This window comes from Miscanthus floridulus, chromosome 5, assembly GCF_019320115.1.
Source record: "Miscanthus floridulus cultivar M001 chromosome 5, ASM1932011v1, whole genome shotgun sequence".
NCBI lineage: Eukaryota > Viridiplantae > Streptophyta > Magnoliopsida > Poales > Poaceae > Miscanthus > Miscanthus floridulus.
The window spans coordinates 125803545-125830248 of record NC_089584.1 but is presented as its reverse complement, the minus strand read 5'-3'; the positions used below and the strand labels follow the sequence as shown (position 1 = coordinate 125830248).

General features: G+C 43.5%; 1 protein-coding gene and 1 long non-coding RNA gene across 2 annotated transcripts; one reads left to right on the top strand and one right to left on the bottom strand.

Annotated features, from left to right (window-relative positions):
* Positions 1-15629: 15629 nt before the first annotated feature.
* On the bottom strand, positions 15630-20993 carry LOC136453474 (probable methyltransferase PMT23). Its single transcript, XM_066454041.1, has 8 exons — positions 20140-20993; positions 19343-19492; positions 18800-19070; positions 18181-18291; positions 17495-17666; positions 17072-17332; positions 16298-16492; positions 15630-16184 (listed from the first exon to the last, which is right to left on the bottom strand). The coding sequence occupies exons 1-8, from the start codon at positions 20878-20880 to the stop codon at positions 15980-15982; spliced, it is 2106 nt and encodes a 701-aa protein (XP_066310138.1). The 5' UTR covers positions 20881-20993; the 3' UTR covers positions 15630-15979.
* Positions 20994-21294: 301 nt separating this feature from the next.
* Positions 21295-23051, top strand: LOC136453473 (uncharacterized). Its single transcript, XR_010759028.1, has 3 exons — positions 21295-21598; positions 22383-22913; positions 22991-23051. It is a non-coding gene; the product is annotated as an uncharacterized lncRNA (long non-coding RNA).
* Positions 23052-26704: the final 3653 nt, after the last annotated feature.

Here is a 26704-nt window from a genome sequence, read left to right as displayed (position 1 = left end):
TGGTTAGCTAATGAATTAATCATGACTGCTAATAAAATACATACATAAGGATTCACTACTAGTAATGCTTTTTGCAAAGAGGGAACCCAGCAAACCATAAAGCTTATCATATCATTTGGAGTCGGAAAATTATTTCTACTAGTCGGGTAAGTCTTGCGAGTACATTGTGTACTTAGGTTTTATTTACGCCTGTTGCAGGTGCAGCTTGAGGAATTGTTGTTGTGTGGAGGATTCTTCTGGTGGGCACATACGGATCCTTGTATCTTACCGTTAGATGTTTATTGTAATTCCGCTGTTTAAATTCCGCACTCTGAACTTGGTATTATAATTATGTATTTCTAAGAACTCTTGTTGTATGAAATGGACTAAGTATTGTAAACTCGTTCTCATTATTAGATCCTGAATAAAAAACGTGGATTGTTCGAGTTCTCTCTTGGGGAGTGCTCGACGGAACCGTTCGATGTAGCTTACTTTCGGGGTGCTTAGTGTCTGGTGAAAGACGAGCGTCTCTAAAAACGTGCTAATTCGGACGGTGCCACACATAGCGGCTGCTGTGGTCTGCATGCAGACGGTTGGCTGAATATATCGATGGCTTGTTTTTATTTGAACATATCGATGGTTTGTTTATAGTGTTTAATTTAATGAATCATACACTCCACCCATTTCAATATGAATCAACAAGTACTTATGAAAATATAGTTCATGGTGTGATATTAATTTGATGTCATGTACATGATACTTAGAACGAGGTTTTCTATATATTCAGTCAAACTATAAATAGTTCCGGAGTGTACACAACGCGCTCGGCCTACCAGCGCTTCTTTGGTGGCAGTGCCCTGTTTGAACTGTGCAAGAGGGTGTGGAAGTCGTGGGCTCTATTAAAGTGCAAGATGTTCGTGTGGCTCGCCTCACATAACAGACGTTGGACAACGGACCGCCTCGCATGTTGGGGGCTGCAGCACCCACCCAAGTGCTTGTTGTGCGACCAGGAGGAGGAGACCGTCGAGCACCTTCTCACATCATGCGTCTTTGCCCAGCAAGTCTAGGACTCGGCGCTAGGTAGAGCGGGTTTGCAGAACCTGGTCCCCTTCCAGAAGTGGTGGTGACGAACATCGTGACGCACTCCAAAATGCAAGCTAAAGGGTCTCAACTCACTGGTGATCTTAACCGCCTGGACAATCTAGAAGCATAGGAACCGCTGCGTGTCTGAGGGTTGTAGCCTAGATGCCCGGGTGGTGCTACAGGAGATTGTCGAGCAAGCAGTGCTCTGGGTGATGACTGCAGCAAAGGCTCTAGGGCAGGCTTTGGGTTAGACACTGGACACGCTGTTTAGATCCTCAAAGGGCATGTATAAATAATCCATGCCGTTGATTCGGCTTGTAATCGGATCGCTTGTTCTATCTTAATATATGCGCAGTTCTCATGCCGTGTTCAAGAAACAAAACTATAAATAGTTTGACCTAGGAGAATTCTATAAGTTGATTTATTTGGGACGAAGTACAACATAACTAATAATGCGTGTTAATAATTTTTTATGAATACTCTTCAATTAATTTCTCTATTTTGGGAAGATTTTTGTTCTAATTTTATCCAAAGTTAAACATTTCTATATTTGGCCACCATGCTGTTAAATATATAAATTTATAGAGATTGAATGTCAGAGATAAAAATGTTTGAGTTAGAATAAAGTTAACTACAATATGTGAACGGAGGGAGTAGAAGAGAAAGAGGTGGTTAGCTTTAGATTTTCTACACCTTTAATGACAGTGTCACCCGACTCAGAAATAATCACAAGTTAGGTGTGTACTTGTACCTGATTTTGCAAGCAACCTTATTTTATGTTCGGTCTTATTTGCCACTAATCAGCAAGCACATCCATCTTGTTTTGGCCAAAAGATTCATTTAAGAGATAATTATTACATATATATACAAGCTGCGGTTAATATTACAGAACAAATATGGTCATAAATATGGTCTTTTTTTCTGAGAACGTGACTGTATGATCCTATAATAATGCACAGTTGGGACGGTATGATGTTAGATATGAACAGCTATCCTCTCTCTTCAAACACTTCCTTATTTCTGCAGCCTTATGAGTTCAACACATTTACAATTTATACAGCCTTTTTCTTTATATGAGGTAAAGAGGCACACCTCTACTTCATGTTTATGTAAACTTCTATTCCATTTGGTCCACTGAAAAGACATTATTGCATTCAATTACACATAGAAATCTGTTTGATAAATTTTGGTGTGTTTCTTGTTCACCCCTCCGTCAGTTTAATGGGTGGGGACAACTAATCTGTTTGACAATTTTGTTTACTGTTTGTTAACAAATGCAGTCACTACCACTAATCCAGAATTCCCTTGGTGGCAAAAACCAACAAGGAAAATCCCTGAGCTGCCAAGGAAATAGTCTTTGGCAGTCAACTGTCAAGTAAATATCCGCTAAGATTAGAATAAAGCACAAGGAAAATTCAATTACCTTAGTGGTCGATCCTCAAGAATTATTCCGTGTGTCCATTCAATTAGTTTGTACGTAATTCTCAACAAATGGCCATTTCAATTATTTTATAATTTTCAAAGTAAAGTTTTTGTCCTGATAGGCTTATGTCCACGGGCGTGTTCGCTGGTTTTACCAGCCGGCTGAACACCCTCACAGAACACTATTCATCAACCAGCCGCTACAGTGTTTCTCTCTCACAAAACCAGCCAGTTTCAGCCAAGTTTCAGACCAGCGAACGGGGCCCACGTGACAAAATTACTCCTATTGTTTGAAAAACTCTCTGCTAGTAATAGTGCAATTTATATACTTGACGTGCAATGGCTGTGTACTAAGTGAAAGATGAATTTGTATTAAAACACAAGCGCACCGGTCGCGTGTTTTGCACCTTCTCTCCAACCCTACATACTCATCCCACTGATGCGACCTGGAGTGCCTCCTAGTTAGCTAGCCTTCCAATATTTGAATATAGCCTTCCAATATTTGAAAAATAAAAGTAGCACCGACAGGCAGAGCCTGGTATCCCATTGTATTTTTGTGCCATTCAGATAAATTCGAGCAGTGTTGGAAGAACCTCGTCAGAGTGTTGAAATCTTTTCCTGCCGATAACCCATTAGTACAAAATAAAGTGCGATCAAACTTAGTGATTAGGTAGAATGATGCTTCCTTCAGCGCAGAGCGCACCACGCAATGGGTCCTCACTATCTGAAGAATAAAAGTGGGGCAGGTTGTTGAGATATGTTCGATCTCTCACTATTTTACTCATATATTGTGTGGCTGTTTCACAGCATAGGCATGTACGGACCACTTTAAGCCGACAGAACTAGACGAATTTATATCTGTGTTTGCAGACAAATGGTTCATATAGAAAAGATGTAAGCATCAGAAAAGGAGCACAAAGCGCGTAGGGAATAGGTTTTGCTCTTAAAAAAATAGAGTTTTGTTGAAGCACGCATCATCATCGTATCCACTTCTTTCCTAGCTCGCGCGCGTTACACGCATGCCAACTTCAAATAATTTCCAAGGCAATGTGAACAGGCTTCTTATATTATGCTATTTCAATCAACTTAATTTAGTGTTGCTTTTCAACACTCGTGATAGATCAGTTATGAAATGTTATCTTATTTCTTATAACCAGAAGCATACCCCACGCGTTGCTGCAGGAATCAGAGGTGAATTTTAGTGAATGATGATCAAATAATTACATGTTAGCCGATGATGTGACATGATGATGTGGATTGTTTGCATAAATAAACAAAGTGTCATAATAGTATGCGCTAGTGGGCTACTAATGTGGATGTTTTACATCTCGAGATAGAATTGTAGTGCGATTTAGGATTAAAAGATACTAGACAGTAGGTACTCTATATGTTGGAGGAGCCCATATGTAATATGGGCCAAGTCCCCCTAGAAGAGGCCTAACTAGTGTCCTCGGAGTGGCATGTAAAACCCATCCGACCAAAGGGGCACATGTAAATTACCGTTGCCTATATATAATGCTAAGAGCATGAGGGCAAAAGGCTCTCTATCCTTTTCCACTCATTTTAGCAAACCCTAATGTGTCCTCTCTTCGGCCTTTCACCCCGGGCCTTTGCCCGGGGACCTTCGTCGAGGGACCTCTACACGAGACGTTGGTCAGAGGACCCTGCACAAAACCTTCACCGAGTGGACTTCTCCAGCTAGCCTCCACCGAAAAAGCCTTCTATCCTCAACCCCGTTCGGGACCCTTGTCCCAACACTATGGAAAGGAAAGACCGCACACCCTATCTCAACCGTTAATTGTCCCCTCCCTCCCACGGAGGCCCGAGAGCGAAATGGGTGGCCGAACTAGCCCTGGGGCCACAAGGGCATCAGTTGGCATCGGAGATATGCACGCATAGTAGATGTACGACCTTCAGCCTGAGAAAGGAGTAGATAGAGGGTATAAGCTAGTAGGGCCTCCTTTGGAACAAAGGAAACTTTCCCGTTTCCTGTGTTTTTCCTACCGATTCATGTGAAAATCCTGTGAATCATGCGTTCCAAATGAGCCCTAGATGTACGTCTAGGTGCAGTACATTAGCATTGCTCATTTGAACGCGCCTACACGAATGGTATGGTAGTATGGTACACCGCCGGTGCAAAAACCTAGACGACGACCCGACCGGCTAGGCCTGATCACTAGTGGTTTATCGGGCTGCTAGGGCCCTGTGGAAATCAGGGCCAAATTAAGGGCACCAGTTGTGTGCAGCCTTCCGCTTTCACCAGGAACAGGAAGCAGCTCGTGAATGGCAAGGGCAAGCACCGACAACGACATGGACGCAACAGTCGTCGTGTGCAAGCCACTTCATCAGGTGCAGTCGTGCAGATGCAGGTGCAAGGGCGCTTCCGAGGGGCGACTCAATTAGACAAGCACTCAAGCTGACTCCATTAGGTGCAGGCCGATTTCCACCTGATTTCTACAACGCATGCGTGCATTCGCTTGCCGGCAGCGAGGGATAATTTACAGGAAAGAGCGTCGATGGGAGTCCGGACGTTGACCTGCGGACAGGGGTGGATTTAGAGCAACTCGAAGCCTATACTCCATATTTATTTAAGTCCTCATCCTATTTTTAAGGTTTCTTAAGGGCAGAGGAGCAAAATCATTACTCTACCTCGATTTTGTTTCTATGATATGTCTCTCCTCTCCCCCTCCCTCTTGACCAAGCCTCGGTCCTTGAGAGCCTCATTTACCTTCTCCCTCAACGGGCGCGCTCCATTAGGAATGCCACCGCGGCCGCTCGCTTCTACTCCATCCCCTCCAAATCCAGCCATTGGCGACCGATCCACCTTTCTTTTTCCTAGAATCATACTTCACCACCGTTCACACTCCATGGTCATTTTCCAAGCCAAATATGGTGCTCTAAACGGACCCGCCTCCCGCTCATCATTTGCTACCCATCTTCTCCACATCTGATCGCCACCGGCCATTCCCCTATAGCCTCGCCACAAGGAATCTGCCCCTGATCCCTATCCATCCCCTCCCTCCGAGCATTTTCCCCACCAGATTCAGCAGCCCGACAAAAATCTAGGGTGAGAGGCGGGCCTAAGCTATCATGGTTGGCCGAGCTTGGCTTGCCAACCATTGTGCGCCCTCCTTGACCCATGTGCACCCCTCTGACTGCTCGACCCTGGTTTCATACTCCTCAAACAACCCTACCATGACTGCACACCCCTAAATGCTCGAGCTTCGGCAATCCGTCTTGCCTTTTTCCGCTACAGGACTTCAACCACCGAGCTCGGCTCATTCTTCGTCTACCCTGAGCACTAGCTCCAACTCTCGTCGTTGCAACTCGCCTCTCATCTAGAAGAGGAAAAAGTGGAAGAAAAATAAAATAAATACCAATGCAATTCACTAATGTGTGGATCCTACCTATCATAAGAAGCTAGGGCATTTGCTGAAGTTGAGTAAAAAACAAACCCTCAAGAGTAGTGGAGGCTCTTAAATCAAAAGTAAAGGCCTAGTTTGAGAGACCTTGCTGGACTTGTCTGGAGTTGTTCTTAAGAATGGTGTCATGTGAACCAAATGCCTTCTGACGACCATAGAGAAATTAGTGTTCAAGCACATATATACCTACTCTTGTAAAGATAAACCCTACTAGATGTTTTCTCTCTTCATGCAAGGTGTCCACATCATTTTCCATTAAGTGTCCCACTTTTGCAATCTTTTCATGAAAGCTATCCATGTCATCCCTTATTAATTTCAAAAAATGTTCACATCATCTCTATTATGTGCAATACTTTTAATCTCTAATCTATTAATGTAAAGTCATCTACATATGCTATTTGTTTCATCATCTATTCATCTATAAAGTGATCAAATATTCTATTGGTTTTTCTTCTATTAGCTTACTGATTTTTACCAGATCCAATACAATAAAATAACATGCAAGTCAAAATTCATATATATATATATACAGTATACAAACACTATATAGTAATGCTATATATAAAATAGATATGTTTGTAAAAAATCCAGCGGCAACACGTGGGACATGCTCTAGTTTTAATGACCCCAATGCCTCTAACGTGGCCATAGTGAACGGGATCCATCGGGCCGTCGGGGTGCATAGGTCGGCCACAGCCGACAGCGAGATGCTATGCCCTATCAGCTGTTATCTATCAAAGCCTGTTCTCCACACATCAGTTCGTTGCCAATTTTGTGGCAAGTCTCCAGCTTGTGAAGCCGCAAGGGAAGGTGGGGCATGAAGCACAACAAAGCCCGGTTCAGTGGATCCCCCTACCAAGCGGACTGATGAAGATAAATGTAGACGCTGCTTTGGCCAAGAATTCAGCAAAGGTCGCTGCAGCGGCCGTTGCTCATGATTTCAATGGGAAATTCCTAGGTGCCTCAGCTATGGTTCTAGATGGCAGAATGGAACCAGACACGATAGAGGCCATCGCGTGCAAATAAGGTCTTGCGCTTGCTAGTGATTTGGTTCTGCGTGATTTCATACTAGCGTGTGACAATGCTGGAGTTATCAAGAGCATCCAGGAAGGGAGCATGGGCTCATATGGACATGTAGTCCAGGAGATCAGAGCTAGATCACGCTAGTTTCATTTTGTTGATTTTGTCTATGAAGGGAGGCAATCAAATGTCGATGCCCATAATTTAGCTGGAACTAGTATTTGTGCTGATTATGGTAGACATGTTTGGTTTATTTCTCCGCCTGATGGCATTTGTACTTCTTATGAAGATTAATAAAGGTCCACTTCTGCTAAAAAAGCTCTTGGGGGTGTAGAAAATGGCTAATCACATCGGCGCACCGTGAGTATCCTCACCGAGAGCATCTATCTCGTTCTTGGCTAGCCATGGGCGGATTTGGGCATAGGGCCAGTAGGGCCATGGCCCTAGGTGTAGCCCAAAAAATCTCTTGTAGTATATGTACTTTTCTGGCCTAGCCCTACGAGTTGGGCCAAATGTCTACAGCTCTAACCGGCCCAACACTCCAGCATAAAGAAGAGAGACAACGCGCAACTGGGACTAGCGATCGCGATGGCACGAGCGCGGCGCTCGTCCCTGTTCGACTGTTCCTCTTCCTTGCTTCCTCTCTAGACTCCGCCTTCTGAGTCTGCCAAGTGCCCTAGCGCCGGCTGCCATCCTCTGCCAAGCGTCTGTCCACCTTCGGCCCTCCCGTGGTCTCGCCGGGCTCGTTCCTCCACGCACCACTCCACCCTGCTCCGGCAGTCCGGCGCCACTGCTCCCGCCGCCCAATGCAGTGGCATCCACCCCCGCCCCCCTGTGCTCCAGCAATGGTAATGTGTTGTGCCTGCTCTTGTCTCTCAAGTATAAATGTCCATGCAGCCCGAGACACGATAGCTCGGCCCGAAGCATGGCATTTTAGCCCGACACGAGCACGTCACGGCCCGATACACAGGACTTTGGCACATATTAGATGAACAATTATAATACAAGCTATGTGTCGTGCTCCTAAACAATTTAAAATCATGTAGGTTTACTCCAAGGGTTAAGAATGAAACCGAGCAAGCCTACCATAAGATATACCTAGTGTATGCATGACAAAAGATATAAGCATGCAAATGCAAACATGGGCATGAAAGATAACTAGATGCTTAAAGATACCAATTTGTAAGAAATACCACTTGTAGGAAATACAAATTGATACTACTTGAAGGAAATTGAATCTAGTTATCTAACATGGGAAGGGGAATTTGGGTTCATAGTATTCACTAACCCACTTGGCAATGATTTTGTCCATCATGATGCACCCCATGAAATGCACCCATACTTTGCCAAGTCTATAAATTCCCCAAAGTCCATCGGACTTCTCACTTCCCTTTCGGGATCCAAACCTTCTTGGTGCTCTTCATGTTGTAAATGATTTCCTTTGGCACCCAAAAACGTTTGACCCCATTGTTGGCTTGCTTGTTCACCTTGATGGCCACCACCTTGTCATTTTTCTTCTTCTTTAACAAGTATGGTGTGGAGGCCTTCTTGTCCACCTTGTTGGTGTAGGTGTTGGAGAGCTTGCTTGTTTGCTTCTTCTCTTTCTTCTTTGCTCCTCCCCAATTCTTCACCTTGCACTCATAGGACTTTGTGACCTTCCTTGTGGCATACGTAGCAAATCACGGTTTGTCCTTCATCAAGCTTCTTCACTCCCTTGATGGTGTTATCTTGATGAAGTTGAGCTTGCTTCGTCTTGCCTTTCACTTAAGTCAAGTCCTTGGTGAGGCGAGCTACTTCTTGCTTGAGTTGCTCATTCTCCTTTGCAACCTCTTGTGTGCATGTATCTACAACAACTTTCTCAACACAAACTTGATTGCACAAAGATGAGTCTAAACATAAATCATTACAAGAAATAGAGGCATCCTTTTTGGACATGTTAAAGATAGAACTTTTCTTTTTAGATGCCTTGGTGGGGGTTATACTAACGGCTTCAAGATTAGCAACTTTATTAGTTAGCTCATCACAATGTTTGCACATGGTTTCCATTTTAGCAAGCAAACTTTTATAAGCATCATGTGAGCTGGCTAACTTTTCTTTTAATCTTTCATTTTTTTACAAGTTGCTCATCATTGATTGTGCATGCATTTGTTGTTGCACTAGCCTTAAGTTGCTCAATTTTAGTAGATAGTTCAACATTGAGATTAGCAAAGTTCTCATATTATTCAAGCAAAGTTGTGTATACTTCTTGTGAACAATTTAGCTTTTCTTTTAATTTTCGAGCTTCTTTTGTTGACTAGTGCAAACTTTAGCATAATTAAGATTTTGTTGCACAATTTCATCATAAAAAGGTATTTCGTCATCACTATCACTCTCACTAGAGGATGAGCTTTCATTACCTCGTGCCATAAGGCACACACAAGAAGAGCTTGATGATGAGTGCTTGTGGCCTCACCTCTTGTGATGGTGTTCTTCTTCACTTGAAGAATCATCCCATGACCTTATTGATGTGAGGGCTTGGTTCTTGCACACCTTTTTCTTTATCTTGGGTGTGGGCTTGTTTGGACAAACTTTCACAAAGTGCCCCAACTCACCGCATCCATAGCATCCTCTCTTTGCTCATTTCTTTGATTGGTGAAAATGAGATCTTGAATTTAGATGGGCACACCCTTGACATTGAGCCTTTGGATCATCTTCTCTACCTTGTTGATTAGTTTGATTGATTCTTCATCAAGGTCAGAGGTGGAGGAGGAAGATTCATCATCTTCACTTGAATCTTCATCATTATCATCATCATCCTCATTTTCTTCATCATCTTCACTTGAGGATCTTGAGCTTGAGCTTGTCTCAACTTGCTTGCCCTTCATCTTCTTTTTCTTGCTACATGCGAGAGCTTTGCCTTTGCTCGATGAAGAAGCTTCGCCTTGACCCATCTTACGTGACATTTCAAATGCCACTATCTTGCCAATGACTATGCCCGGGGTCATGGTGCTCAAGTTCTCCATGTTGTGAAGGATGGTGATGATGCTTGCATATTTCTTTTGTGGTAGCATGGAGATGATCTTTCTCATGATGTCCGCATCATCAAGCTTTGTTAATCCTATTGAATGGAGCTCATTGATAATTAGATTCAAACGAGAATACATATCACGAACGAGCTCATCATCATTCATTATAAAGGAGTCATAATTTTGTTTAGCTAGACAATGATTTTGCTCACGGACATTACTTGTGTTGTTATGGAGCTCTTGAAGTTTTAACCAAATTTCATGTGTCATATTTAAAGTGAACACTTGGTTAAACACATCCATGCTAAAAGATTCAAACAAGCAATTCTTAGCTCTAGCATTAAAATGAATTTCCTTTTCTTCAATCTTTGTGGGTTTGTCGGGATTCTTAATAGGTTTTATCCCGTCACGAGTGACTCTCCAAACTCCCAAATCAATCGCCTCAAGATAGCAAGCCATTCTAGCTTTATAATAGGGGAAGTTAGTGCCGTCAAAGTGTGGAGGCCTAGAGGTATCCATCTCAACCACTCTAAATAGCGTCAGCTCAACGGCGGTTAAGCCAAAGGTCCAAATTGAGCCAATAGACTCCGATACCAATTGAAGGGGCCATGATGCCTAAGAGGGGGGGGGGGGGGTAAATTAGGCAACTTAAAATTCTAACTCTAAACTATGACCACTTTTTCTAACTTAAGCAAAACATATGCAAAAGATAAACTATCTAAATGTGCAACTACGGTTTTGCTAGTGTGTTGCTATCTCTACCGCAAAAGGAGTAATACAATCAATGTAAATGCGGAAGCTAAAAGAGCAAGGTAGAGATATATAAACTCCCGTCGACGACTCTGGTATTTTTACCGAGGTATCAAGAAGCGCGCAAGCTTCTCCCTAGTCCTCGTTGGAGCCCCTCGCAAGGAATCCCTCGCAAGGGCCAAGCTCCCGGTCGGGTAACTCCGTGGATAGCCTTGGGCCTTCCCCACGTGCAAGTGGGTCTCTGACGTACCTTCCAGCAAGCCTCTCCTAGATGCTCCCCGCCGTCTTCACTATCAAGCTTCCGGCCGAAACGCCGTGGGCCTTGTTCCCTCCGATACACGATGGCGGCCACACCACAGACGCGGTTGGTGTGATCTCGCAAGACTACAAGCCCCTCCGATATACAACAATGGTGCGCGCAAGCACCGAGTGGTAAGAGGTATGCAAACCTTACTAAACATTAGGCCTAAACCTAGAGCAAGCGCATAAGCGGTGGTCTAATCAATCTAAGCACTTCGCAAAGCACCTATGCTAATCACCTAATAAAACACTAAGCACTATGCAAGTGAAGATCACTAAAATAGTGTATCAACACCCTTGGTATGTTTCTTCAGCTCCACCCCACTCATTTGGCCGGTTGGGGATTGTATTTATAAGTCCCACTGAGAAAGTATCCGTTGGGGACGAAATCCCGCTTTTCTGCTACTGACCGGACGCTGATCACGTCCTGACCGCACGCGTCCGGTCGTCCCGACCGTTGGAGCCGCGAACAACTGATCGGACGCTGCCAGCGTCCGGTCACATGCCACCGGGCGCGTCCGGTCGCATTTTTGCCGCTCTAGAACCTCTCTGTACTCGACCAAACTCTGTTGTCCTGCGTCCGGTTGATCTGCCGCCAGCGTCCGGTCCAGCATCCGGTCAGTGCTGCTGACGCCTGTTGCCGAGCCTTTTGATCGAAGCGTCCGGTCACCTCTGTGAGCTCGTTTCTTCGCGATCTTACGTACGGCTTGGTTCCTATCTTCGTGCTTAGACTTTGCTTGATATCTTGGGTCTCCTAGCGTCTTGCTTATGGTGTTGATCATCGGATCATCACGTCGCCTTCGTCTAAGTCACGTCTTGCACCCTATTGAACTACAAAACAACCACTTGCAAATTCATTAGTCTAATTTGGTTGTGTTGGTCATCAAACACCAAAATCCAAAGTAAATGGGCCTAGGGTCCATTTTCCTTACATAAGTGATGTGTTTTTATTATGGTCCCAAGCGAGCGCCACTAGGAACTACTACCTACTGTAATTGTAGTAGAACATCTCCAGGCAAGTGCTCAAATGTTTTTTAGAACTTTATAAGTTAAATTGTTTTTAGCTTGTTTGGCATACACAAAATTAACGGCACTGCTAGCGCCCGGACGAATGCCTACGATCGTTTTCCCGCGTCCATGCATGGGCCCGCGCCAGCCGGGCATTGCTCGCCCGCACCTATGTCTCGTCGCCGAACGTCGCTTGCGCCGCGCGCCCGCAGCAACCGCTTGCTTCCCCTCCAGCTCCCCACGCGTATCCCATGTGCAACACATGACCTACTTTTAAAATATTCTGATGCAACACATGCAACATACAAAGAAAAAAGACAGATGAAACACTTGAAACATACGTTTGAAACACTTGAAAAATATTTAAAAACCATTGCAAAACATACACAACATCCAGATAAAGCACTTGCAAACATACGTGTACAACCATTATAACATATGCAACATCCTGATCTACTTTTACTACATCCATATGAAATGCTTGCAACATACCTCTAAAACATCTGAAATATTTGAAATATGATCTTGCAACACGCATCATATCCCAGTGCGGCCTCCTCCGCCGTCTGCATCGGGGCGCCGCAACCATAGTAACAGGCGAGGCCAGACGCTGGCAGCGCCAGTCGGTGTCGTCAGGCCGGGCAGGTGGCGGAGCAGGCGCAGCGGACGCAGGAGGCGGAGTAGCGGCAAAAGCAGCGAGATAGTCGCATGGAGCAGGAGTAGTGGCAAGAGCAGTGGGGCGGGCACACGGAGCAGCGGAGGAGCAAGAGCAGCGTGGGACGAGCGGCAGGAGCAACGGAAGGGGGCGCAAGCGGTGGAGTAGAAACATGAGCGGTGTGAGCCGAGCAATGGAAGAGGACGGACATGAGGTTTATTGGGCCGGCTGGTACACTGGCCCAGGCGTGCGGCGTCGCATCCTATCATTTCCGATAAATTAATTGGTGATATGCACTGACTACGCCTAAAAAATTCAGTTTCTGCAGTTTCGGTGCTCCCCTGTATTTAGGCTGCTACTTTTTTAAACAATTTAATTATTTTCATTCTGATTACAACAACTAGATGTAGAATGGCCTTTTAATCGGTGTGCTGTGTTTTTCATGTTACATTTCATTTGGAAAAAAACTACGCAGCTGCTTATGAGGAGAGACTTGGGCAGCTCTAGGCTCGGTCCTGTCAATTTATAGGCCTAGAGGGAAGTTAGAGAGATGGGCCCTTCATTATAATTATAATGATATGCAATATGCATACAAATTATATCTATTTTTTTTTCTATTTTCACTTCTAAATGCATGTTTTTTTGGCAACATGAGGACACTCAGAAATTTAGAAATTAGTGAGTACCATTGTACTAGATTCAGTTCAACATTAAAATAATCCGTGTGTTCGTAAATTGCCAAGTTTTTTTTTGCGAGAGTTGCCAAGTTGAAATCAGAGATAATAATTATTCACTGGCCTCGCTGCACCGTTAGTTATTCCCCAATCCCAAATTAGAATCTTAGAGGAGTTTATATTCTAAAGAATAATGACGGGACAAAAGTAATTAGGCAAATTAAACATTGATTAAACAATCAACAAAGGGACTTAGGGAACCAGGGCAATTGGGCACGGCACTTCACATGAACACATATGGGCACGAGCAAGCAGAGGCCAATCGTCGACGGCGACGTGCGAGGTGCGACCGCGACGTCGGATGCGAAGGCGCAGCGATGGAGCCACGAAGGAGAGCAGTTGCGGCAGAAGGGAAATCGCCGGACTCTTCCTCATGCGTACAACGCTCCTGGTATTTATATGGGGCCATATACATATTTCTTATTGGACCAGAGTATACCAGCTATAGCTTATAGTATACGTATGCAGACCCCTCGAGGGCCCTGTGGAAATTTTCAGCGCATGTGATGCCCACAGGCACGGAACACCGGTTTTTTACAACCTTGTTCTGCTACTACCAGTTTAGTGTCTTTTTCATGAATTAAATCTAGCTTTACAACCAAGCAGTCTAATTGATTTAAGACATGAATGATAAGAAATTGCTCCCAAGAAGTGACAGCATCTTTAAATCATCCATTCAAATTGACTTGATTCAAGATAACATTGCAACTCACACACAATATTGTTGTATCATTTCTTTTTAGTTATCCATTGCATTTTGGATCGTTGAGATATCTAGCGACAAATAACGAACTAAAACTTACACCGGCCCTTACGCAGCCGACAGAGAGCAAGTAGGTGATGCTATGCCCTATCAGCTCTGGGGGGGTGCAGAAAATGGCTAATCACATCAGCGCACCGTGAGTATCCTCACCGAGTCACCGAGCATCTATCTCCCTCTTGGCTAACCCTGACGGCCATGCCGATCCTCGCAATTGGGCTGGCTGCTGCCAAGACTTCCGCGCATCTATCTGACTATATCTCCCTCCCGACTAGCCACGGTCATGCCGTTCCACGGATCCTCGCAATTGGGTCTGGCCACGGCAATGGCTGTTGCCTGTTGGGGCTTGAAAAATGCAGGACACAAACAGCGCCGTAGAGGACAACATGCTGCCAAAATCTTTGCAGTGCCAAACGATGCACTGTGTGGCTTCCATGCACTCGCCTACGATGGCTACAATGGTGCAAGCATCTGGGCACGGAAGCGGCTGGCAAAGAAACCCTCGGTGGCTACCTGTAACAGAAATGCTCCCAGCACCCAGAAGCAGGTTTATTTTTTCCTCTTAAGGGTACATGCCCTCCTGATGTGCATCACTATGATATGTGCACTTCTATTCTCTCGCCTGATGTGCACGTATCTTGAAGCACATCCAGTTGTGTACATCTCTACTGATGTACACGCATCATCCTGATGTGCACGTCAAGAGAGCACGTGCCCTTAGGCCTTAGGGACAGAATGTACTATCCCCAAGACCCCAATCTGGATCCAGATGAACCCTTCTCTTCCTTGATCCGTGGCGTCACTCACACGCAACTTAACAAGCTAGCCTAGTTTCGAAAAAAATCACTACTGGTCTACAAACCAAAAAAATTCACCAAAATGCCCACAAGGGGCATAAGCCTATTTCGAAAGAGGGGGGGCGGGGCGGGGCGGGGGGCATAAGCCTAGATGGTGCTGGTGCGGCTCATGGCAAAAACATAAGGGGGGGGGGGGGGGGGGGCATAAGCCTAGATGGTGCTGGTGCGGCTCATGGCAAAAACATAAAGAAGGCCTTGAGGCTTGGGGATTAGTAGATGAATTAACAGCAGGAATGGGATGGTTATTCTGAGTTTCCCAACTGCTATCTTAAATTTCACTGAAGAGATCAGACCCATTGTAAGTATATTCTACTACCTCCGTCCAATAATATAAGGAACTCCGAGTTTGTACTAAGTCCACTATCCCTAAGTTTGACCAAATTTATAGAGAGAAATATTAACATCTAGCACATCAAAGAAGCAACTTGTGAAAATATATTTCATATATAATAGGTCTAGATCTAATTATGCTCATTTGATGTTGTAAAAATTATTATTCTTTTCGACAAACTTGGTGTAACTTAGAATAGTTGACTTTGGATAAACTCAGGATCCCTTATATTATGGGATGGAGGAAGTATAAAATTGAGTAACAAAGAAATAATTCAATGTCATACTTTTTCTTTTGCAAGAAGGCAAGTGTTTCATGGCTAAATATACAATATTGATGACAAACTGTTGAAGTTTATAGTTAAATATATATTAAAAAATTATACAATTCACCTAACAGACTTGTTAGCACTAACCTATTGATTTAACCTGTTTGCAATACCAAACAGAAATTTGCATGGCCAAGGCCAAAACATTTTTAAAAAATAGTAAAACAAAGCGGGGAAAATTGGAACTTGAAACTCACCTAGCTATGGGGCTTCAATGAAGCATCTAATCATCTATGCTATGAGAAGAATCAACGTAAAAAGAATAAGAAGAATCAACACAATGAGTCCATGGCACCAATACCATTTTGCATGGAAGCCAGAATCATCATGACTTAGAACCTGTACTGCCAGGACGCCAGAAACCCTTGGTGGCAACAATAAATTGATGTTTGACAATCGTAGTCTTGTAATGCAAAGACCTGAGAACAGGGTCCATCTTTCTTATCACGTCTATAGTGTCTTGCAGCACAAACCATCTACCAGGTCTAAGTATTCTGTCAATTTCAGCTGCAACTTCAATGATGTGGCACCTAAGATAAAAACAAAACCGAAAAAGCTTGCTTGCTATAAAGTTGTGATACAAGAGAATGTCAGAATACACACAGTAAGAGTTCTTCAACAATTAAAAAACAAGCTCATTTACCTTTTCGTAAGGGGCCCTAAGAGATAACTCATGTGAAGAAGATCATAAGTCCGTGGGTATGTATTAAAAGATTCACACCAGTCATGATATACCCCAATCAGACCTCTGTTGAAAATGATGTGCAATGTATCTGGCTGATCAACAGGTACAACATTCATAACCCACAACGGTCGATCAATAATTGATGCTGCAAATCTGATTTAAGGAAAGCATCATGATCAATGTCTCGCCACAGATGAAGGACATAGTTTATGACTACGTTTAGGAAAAGAAGAATTTCTGTAAATAAAATTTGAAACTAAGTGTAATATCAAATATAAACCATAAGAATCATGCAAGCACGTCATATGTCCTCTGAATAAAGTTAAATACTTTATCTTAATGAAGTATGGTTACCCTCCAAGCTAGCAATACAGGACTATGAATGAAAAGCACTGAAAAGCCAACTGGCAGCTTCTAAAACTATGTACAGTATGCTCCGTTTAACATTAGAAAAGTTGAAGCCAAGGACTGCGAAGTCAATTGTTGAAAAATACAGCATATTCATCCCTTCAACAAGAAAAAACTATGCCAGAAAAAAAGGTGAAAACCATATGTCAATAGATTTACAAATTAGCAATTCTCATTGTCTGACACATCTGAATTAAGTGTCAAACAAGATACAGGCAGAGAAGTGAAAGTTAGACATCTCAAAAGGCATATCGTTGTAACAGCTGATACAGTCAATTAATCTAATTAATTTTGCATAAAGATCTCAAACCAGTTTTTGCTTACCCTCCAAAACCCGCATTCATGTCCATAACATTGCGAACACTAGACCAATTAACTGCAAATTCATTGAGATATACTTCTGAAACAAGGTCCTTCCAGTAATTTGTATCAGAATCAATTTTTTCTTGAGCAAACTGAATGGAAGAATTGTTAGATGTAGTTGAGTGCTTCATATTAAGTCTTTCAGGCCACGAGATGGGCCAACTATTTCCTCCACCAGAACTTGGAACTGCGGGAAAGAGGCAACTATCGAGAGGTTTATACCTGAAGGGGGGGAATACAAGATGATTAATATATATGGTAGGAATAAAGATCATAGCATAAATCCCCTTTGAGTAACCAAGACCCAAGATGGCACAAATCATAATTGCCTTGACTCTTGACCACTGATGCAACTACTGGTTAAGACAGTTCAAGAAAATGTACCAAGGGAAACGTAATCGATCACTCTCAGAGCACAGAGGCGGTTCATTATTTTTTCTCTCAAGGTAGCATGAATTTGATGTCGGCTTTTGGTATATAACAACTCCGATCTTATTGCTATCTCGAGACTTTACCACTGTCCTCCAGCAGATCGATTTGGTCAGAGCAACCACCGCTGCCAGCCATTGAACACAAATCAAATCAGCAACTAGAGATTATTCTCTGCTCAATCATATGATAGGTTGCAAAAGAAAAAGGATTTGCAGGCCTAAGGACAAACAGATAAGGTACGATGCAAATATATTTTATTAACCAAAGTGTGAAACATTTCAATTTTAAGTATGACCATTTAACGCTGTCATATATTATATGCTAGTAAAAACAAGGCAATAACTACAAATTCCTAATGACTAACTAATGAGTTCCATCTACTGGCATATAGCTGCTGCTTTTCTTGTATTTTTATTAGATTGTTCTTAACTGTTATGCTAACATTGACATGGATATGGACTGAAGCTAGAAATTCACTTAAAAAAATATATTCAACGTATGGAGCTAATACATGTGGATGAAACCTAGATGATACTTGTATTACCTCAAAGGTGCATAATTTGATTGAGATACTAATGATATGCTGGACGGTTCGTATTAATGAGAAACATATGAGGCGAAAGATAGTGGTCACAAACCATTCCAATCATCTATATCTCTTGGGTCTTTGCGATAGACAGGTGTTGCAGACCAAATGTAATATCCTCCAGGCCTGAGTACTCTATTGAGCTCCAACAATGGTTTTCCACCTGCATACCCCAAGTAGAGTAGCTTTAACCAAAAAAAAATGTATGCATATCACACACATCACATTAAAACAGTGTATAAAATAAGTGAACAATGCTGTATTTAGGGCATGTTTGGTTCTCCCCCTGCTAAAGTTTAGCTACCAAAACCAATGACTAAACTTTAGTCACCCATGTTTGGTTCTAGTGACTAAAAGTGACTAAGGCCATTAAAACGGTTCAACAAAGGACCAAACTATCCCTAATGAATGCCCAAATCAGGGTGGGGGGACCAGCAATAATGAGGGGCAGCCCTTGTCCTACTGGGCACTTTAGCCCACTTTTAGCTACTCTTGGGTGACTAATGTGACTAAACTACTTTAGTCCCTTTTTAGTCAGTTTGTTTGGTAGTTTAGTAGCTAATGTGACTAAAGTTTAGTAGCTAAACTTTAGTAGGGGGGAACCAAACAGGCCCTTAATAAAATGAAGAGAAGAACTACATGAGAATATAACAGTGTTCCAAAGTACTTGCCATCAGCATACCAGTGGACCCTACACCTTGCACAGTGGATGACATCAAATGAATTATCAGGGAAAGGAAGCTTTTGTGTTCCAATCACTGCCAAAAACGCTGGAATCCCACGCTCCAGTGCAAACTGAATCTGAGCTTCATGCTCATCTTTGGGTGCAAAGGACATGGTAATAACATTCCTGTCAAGCAAGTATCCACCAAAGCTAGCAACACCACATCCAACATCCAGGACAGTTCTTGTATGGATTCCCCATTGAATGTTTGGTAAAATCTATAAAAACAATAACCGCAAGCCATGAGTTATTACAGACAAAGACAAGGGTGAACATTATATTTGTCATGTTTAAGTGAGTAAATTTTCCAATTTGTGATGATTATCCAAGGAATGCAAGTATGACTTTTCTTTTGACACACTGGGTCTTCAATGAAGATACTACAAAAATACCAGTGATATACTGAACTTCTATCAGAAAGCAGCATCACATGCAAGCATATATGATTGGACATAGCTGGAATTACATAAAGAGCATAAGTAATAGCTACCTGTTCAATGAATCGAATGTATGCGGTCACGCCATTTTTGAATTGAGTCCCACCTCCAGGGAAAACAAAATAGTTACCAGACTTCCTGACCCAGTTCTGGTCCTTCTTGTATTCCACTAACTTTGGGTGAGGAACATTGTTATACCAAATCTGAAATTAGCAAGCAGAATGTAATATTGCGAGGTGGTCAGCGATTACATACTTTACTGAATGTTGAACCAAAGTTATAAAGCATAAACTAGGTACATTCCAAATTTGAGCATTAGAGATATGTGATAAAGTCTGCATTTAAAGAAAAGGGAAACTCAATATCCATGCATTGAATTTTCATCTGATAGGCAGTATTCATACAGCATAGCCATGTTCCCAAGGGTCATTCGCGGGAATGACTAAAAAAAGTTTGCATCAGTACATGTTACCACTAACCACATGGATGGCAAAATTCCCAACCTGGAAGCACGCTTTATGTAACAGCACTACAGCTCAATAAGATGGGCATGGCATATTAGATCACAAACTTGTAAGGCTGCATCCAAGATCTATGACAGAGCTCTACTACCCTTTCCAGGCATGTGTCTGCTATTCAGTTTCGAGAATGTTAAAACTGTGTGCTCAACTGGATCTCACAATCAAGGCGCTGGCAGGCCACATACTACAAAACTGCATCCTAATCAAAGTATAGGAGCGCAGATTAGCATATTAAATTACTACAACCACTAATCATCCATTGGGGAATAAACAAAGAGAAGTGGAAACATCTTCCTCGCTTACCGAAGCAAGCAAGCGGGCGTCCTCACCATGTCACGGCTGCGCGGCCACGGCACCGGACGCCGGTACCTCTCGGGCAGCGGCACGAGACACCTCGGTCTCGGCTCCGTCGGGCAGTGCCTCTCCCGATGCTCCATGTGCCGCCGCGACTTGAGTGCCTTGATCGCCTCCACGTTGTCGAGGCAGGGGATGTAGTCTGCGGCCTCCACCCCCTTCCCCACCTTGCACAGCTCCCACGACGGCAGTTCCACCGGCTCCTCCACGGCTCCGCCGCCGCCTTGCCCCTCCTCATCTCGCTCGCTCGAGACTCCCGCGGCTGTCTCACCGTTGCCTGCCGATCCACTCGCTTCAGTGGCAGCAGGGGGCATGCCGTGATCTGGTTGGGGCACGTCAGCCTCCGCGTCACCAGCACCGGCTGCGGCGGTGGCGTCTGGCCGAGGCGGGTCAGCGGTGCTGTTGCCGACCGCATCAGACGCGATGGCGGTTCCGGTTCCGGGCGGAAATGCGTCAGCGGAGACGCGATCAGCAGAAGTGCTGCTGCTGCCCCCGTTGGAGGCAACAGAGGTTGGGGTTTCGGGTGAAGATGCGTTAGAGGAGACGGGAATTGAGACTTGAGAGGAGAGGTGGGAGGATGAGGAGGAGAAAAACGGGAGCGCCGACGGTCCGGGGCTGAAGAAGAGGAAGAGAGAGAATAGGAAAATGAAGAGGGTGACGGCGACGACGACGACGATTGGGCGCTTGCGAACGGAGAGGAAGGAGGAGATGGCCATTCCTCCTCTGTTTCGCAGATGGTGAACGGGAATGCGGGATGGGGAAAGCGAGGAAGCTCGAAGGCGGCGGCCGGGAAGGAAGCGCACGGGCACGGCCGGCCGTGTGCGGTGGGGTGCCGGTTCCCGTGTGGGCTGCTCTGCCTCTCTGCACGTTGTAGTTAAACGGGGTGTTCGGCTCGAATTGTCAGTTTCAGATTAGTCTCTCTGTCACAGAATATTACTGAATCAGCTAAAATCAACCCGAACCAGCCGGTACAGTAAACACCCCAACTGAACACCCCAACGGGGACCGATCCTGATTCCCCGCGCAAGGCCCAGGTAAGCCCGTTAGCCCCAAAGTATATGTACACGCTAACCCTCACTCACTCCTACCCTGCCCCTCCACGTCTCCACCCCTATGCATCCAGCCCCAGCCTCCGGCGGCGCGAGCGGCGACGCGACCGTGCGAGCGTGACTGCACACGGCGGCCAGCAGTTGTAGGCCTGCAGCTCGGTGCCTCGGTGGATCCACCCTCCGGCCTCCGTCCAGGTCTCCAGGCATCGACGTTCCACCCTCCAGCCTCCATCGTCCGTCTCCGTCGGCCTAGGAGATTCTGCCGTCCGCGCGCGGCCGTCGCAGGTCGGCCTCGTCGGAGCCTTGGATCCTCACCGTCGTAGCTCGCAGGTGACATGGATACACCTGGATCTGAATCGCCCATGAGCTCCGATGGAGAAGAAAGGTCAGAAACTCAGAAGTCAAATCTCAGAACAATGTACATTCATAGTTTTGTTCGTACATGTACTGCTATTGCTATTTCAGGTTCCGTGATACATGTATTGCTAGTTTTGTTCATATGTGATACATGTATATTCGTCACCGCAGTATTGCTAGTTTAGTTCATTGTTTACTTTTGTTCGTGGCTGTGTTTTCAAATATTGACTAACCCACGTCTGGCGGTCCTCAAAGGGACGCCGCTCGGTTTTGGACCGGCCACCAAACGCCATGAGCTCTGGCAGTGTTGCTCCTGCTCCTGCAGCTGCACCCGCTAATGCATCCGCTATCATGCCGTGCGTTGCACTTGTGCCGGCATCTGGTGCCGCAAACCGAACGACACTCTGCCAGGCCCCAACGCCAAGGCCGAAAAAGGCGTTCACTAAAAGTCATCTTGCGGTTGAAGGAGCTCTACGTGCTCCGCCTACTCCAGAAGCTTCATCCTCCGGCAGCGGTCTCCAACCGTTGAAATCACTAGGGTTCGGTTTCAAGCATGCTACCCCTTTTATGCTTTTTTATTTCATATTTTCCAACTGTGAACATGTACTGTTTTTTTTTATATTACAAGTTGCTCTCTGTAGCTATGCATGTATATTTAAGTGATTTATATATGTACTGATTTAAATATGTACGCAGTCCACTAACAGTCATTATTTACAAATTTTATATATGTACTAATTTATATATGTACTGATTTATATATGTACTGATTTATATATGTACTGATTACTGATATGCCAATTGTCTTTTAGGTTCACAACAAATTCAAATCCTGGTGCTGGGAGTAGCAGCCCTCAAGAATCACAAGCTCAACCTGAGTCTGTCAATGATTCTTAGCCAATACAAATTGATGATGATGATCCTGAACCTGAAGATACTGACTTTGGCACAAAAAAGAAATTGACTTCAGTTGTCTGAAAGGATTTCAAGAAAGTCAAGGTCCTAGGTGTTGTGAGGGCTCAATGCCTTCACTGTGACAAGCAGCTAGGGGGAATAGCAGGAATGGTACAGCCCATCTCCATGACCATTTAAAAATCTGCACACTGAAGAAAAGCAAGATGATGGGACAGGAGTCTTGCACAATCTGCTTTGAGGTTCAGTTCTGAGGAGGGAGGGAAAATATCTATGGGGAATTACACATTTGATCCAGAAGTAACTAGGAGAGAGCTTGCTGTCATGATTATACTACATGAGTATCCCTTATCTATGGTTGATCATACTGGTTTTCGAAGGTTTGTGAGTGCACTTCAGCCATTCAAGATGGTGACACGAAACACTATTAGGTAATACTAGTTTTATATCTGTTTTTTGTGGTTTTACATGGTAATATTTCAGCCGATTAACGTTTAAATGGTTTTAGGAAGGACATAATGGATGCATATAAGGAACAAAGGAAGAAGGCCATAGAATACATGGCTGGATCTAAGTCAAGGGTGGCTATTACTACAAATATGTGGACATCTGACAACCAAAGGAGGGGGTACATGACAATCATAGCACATTCCATTGATGATTCATGGACACTTAGAAACATAATCATGAGGTACCTTGCTGCTATCATTTAAATTTGATTATTACTGTTGTCATTTATATTTACATCATGTTGTTGTTATGTGTATTTAGACCTTGCTGCTGTCATTTAAATTTGATTATTGCTGCTGCTATGTAGGTTCATATATGTGCCCGCTCCACACATGGCTGAAGTTATATGTGAAGAGCTCTATGAAGCATTGGTGGAGTGGAATTTGGATGAAAAGATCTCAACTTTGACTTTGGATAATTGCAGCTCAAATGATAAGGTAATTCCTGAACTTGTCAAGAAGATAGACAAGTCAAAGCTGATGTTGGAGAGGAAACTATTGCATATGCGTTGTGCTGCCCATATTCTCAATTTGATTGTCAAGGATGGTTTAGAGGTTATAAAGAATTCAATTGCAAAAATTAGTGAAAGTGTTGCCTTTTGGACAGCCACACCTAAAAGAGTAGAGAAATTTGAAGAGATTGTTAAGCATGTTAAGGTCAAAACTGAACACAAATTAGGTCTTAACTGTAAAACTAAGTGAAATTCTTCCTACAAGATGCTTAGTATTGCTTTACCTTACAAGGCTGTTTTTAACCGTGCAACACTTGTTGAGAAGCTATTTGATTGTGCTCCTAGTGAAGAACGGGAATTTGCTAGGAAAGTGGCTGGTAGGCTCAAGTTGTTTAATGACATTATTGAAGTATTTTCTGGAACAAATTATGTGACTGCAAATATTCAACTCTTAAAAAATTGTGAGGCTAAAGAGCAGATTAGACAGTGGGCTATTTGTGGCAATCCTATTATAGAGCAATTGTCATTTTAAATGATAGAGAAATTTGATAAGTACTGGAAGGAGATTCAAGGACCAATGGGCTTGGCCACTATTCTTGATCCTCGGTTTAAGACTGATTTCTTGGTTGGGTTTCTTGAGACCCTTACTGGTCAGTCACATTTAGATTGTTTAGAGAAAATTAGTGAGGTGAAAATCTCTCTATATGAATTGATGAAGGATTATGAAGTGGAAGAGGATAAAGATAACACAGAATCAACGACTCCTTCACTTGTAAATTCAGGTGTTCTATCTACAATTAGTGCACGAGTTGCTAGTAGGAGACCAACAACAGTAAGATTCAAATATGAGCTAGATAGGTACTTGGATGATGAGCTGGTCCCAATCAGCACTGAAAACTTCAAGATTCTTGATTGGTGGAAGGTGGCTGGGACACGTTATCCTACATTGAGGAAGATTGCAAGAGATATTTATGCTATTCCAGTTACTACAGTTGCATCTGAATATGCTTTTAGCACAAGTGGAAGGGTCCTTAGTGAGCATCGCAACCGGCTCACTCTAGAGATATTGGAGGCCTTAATGTGTTCACAAGATTGGCTTCAAAACAAAAACAAAGGTTTATAAGTTGTTCTAATTATAAATCATTATCAACACATTTTTCTATTATCATGATTGCTAATTCATGTTTTGCAATTGTTTTTTTAGGTGACAATGAAGAAACAACCACCTTTTGGACTTGTCTTCAAGAGAAGATGGCATGGATGTATTATTTGAAAATTGTTAATCGACAATGCATTGTAACTCTCTTTGTTGCCACAAAATTGAGGATTTATATATCTATTGACTATTGTTGCTTGCTGTATACAGGGACTTACACTCCTATGAGTTTGGAGCTAGAGCTGTTCTTTTGGCAAGGCTGAACTTCATGATGGCCAACTAGAACTAGACTACTATGTTCTCTTTTGTGCTGCTATGCAGCCTATGCTTATCTTATATGCTAGACACCTGGACACATATGCTGTTGTGTGTATGTGCCTATGTGTATGCTTATGTGCTGGACACCTGGACCTAGATGCCTGGACACCTATGTTGGCGTGTGTCTTGCTGGAACTATGTTGCTAGATTGATTAGACTAATGAGTATCCCAGGATTTATGAATCTATGATCTTTTATGAATCTATGAACCTTGCTGCTAGATTTATGTAAGTGTGAATCTGTGAATCTTACAAGATTTATGCATGTGTGTGTTGCTGTATGCGGGGACGGGGATCCCCGCGGGGATGAAATCCCCGTCGGGGATTGGGGATGGTGGAGGAAGGCTGCCCGTGGTTGTTCGCGGGGACGGGGATGGTGGCTTATTCCTCGACGGGGAATTCTCTGTTGCCATCTTTAGTTGTAGTTGCAGGTCTGGCGCTGGGGAGGTTTGTTTCGGTGTAGCGAAGTACTAGTACCTTACGTGCTCCGCAGGAGTATCAGTTTAGTTGATTTGGACTTTTCTCGATATAGTATATTTTAAAAAACATATACTCTCCTTTTCAAAAGAAAGTCGTCTAGAGTTTTATGCATAACAAGCTTTCTTAAATTTAGTTAGGTTCATAAAAAATATTAACAATATTTGTACCTCCAAATAAGCTTAATATTAAAGTATATTTATAGTTAATTTAATGATATTTATTATACACCATAAATAAAATAATCTCTTGTATATAATTAGTCAAAGTTGAAAATGTTTAATTTCTCGAGAAATAAAAAAAATTTACAGGATGGAGTACCAGTTAGCTTCTAGATGATTCTATGCATAAAAATATAACCAGGGGTTTCTTTGACCGATTGAAAGGTCCTAATATGGCGAGAGAGGGATGAATAGCCTGTTTAAAATTCTACAAATGCACTAAAGCAAATTGATTAGTATGACAAATGGCCCAATATAATTTTGCTCTAACTCTACAAGGGTTGTAAGGCACTTATCCCAACAATTCTAGTTACTATGATCACTAGCACACATAAGGGTTAAGTCACTACTCACTAAGCTAGTGTATTCTCACGGACTAACTAAAGAGCCACACTAACCAAATTAACAAGCTCTCAAAGACTAACTACACTAAAGAGCTTTTGCAACTAGTTTGTGAGAAAGTAAAGGAGAGAGTAGGATGATTATACCGTCGTGTCAGGGGCTGAACCAATCACAAGATGAATACCAATCAATTACCGGGAGCAATTTACTAGAGCTACCTTGCGGCTCTTCATCAGGAAGGTGCAAGACCCCTCACAATCACCGGAGCTGGTCACGAACAATCACCAATACGTGCTGAAGCTCCTCTGCTGCTCCAAGCCATCTAGTTGGCGGCAACCACCAAGAGTAACAAGAAATCTATAGCCACAATGATCCCCAAGTGCCACTAGATACAATCACTCAAGCAAATACAGTTGAAATCACTCTCAATCTCATTATGATGATGAATCAATGATGAAGATGAGTAGGAGATGTTTGGTTAGGATCACAAGGATATTAAGTATGTCGAAGTGCCAAGAGAGTGAGCCCTAAGCCAGTATCTTCCTATTTATAGAGCCCCCAAAACTCAGAGAGACGTTGGGAGCTCGCAGACACGACCAGACTCACTGACCGGACACACCCTGACGCCCGGTCATCAGCGTCTGGTCAGCCGATGCTAGCCACATGTCCTTCTTTTAAATCCTGTGCGTTAGATCTCAATGGTCAAAAACAGTCAACGTGAGTCAAACCAACGGATTGAATGCACCAG

Bases quoted from the DNA above. Each gene is read 5' to 3' on its own strand.
- LOC136453474 (XM_066454041.1), bottom strand. From the start codon at position 20,880: ATGGCCATCTCCTCCTTCCTCTCCGTTCGCAAGCGCCCAATCGTCGTC. The intron at 17,333-17,494 runs GTACATTTTCTT...CCCCCCCTTCAG, and splicing joins GATCGATTACGTTTCCCTTG to GTATAAACCTCTCGATAGTT. The intron at 16,493-17,071 runs GTAAGCAAAAAC...TCCTTAAATCAG, and splicing joins ATGAATGCGGGTTTTGGAGG to ATTTGCAGCATCAATTATTG.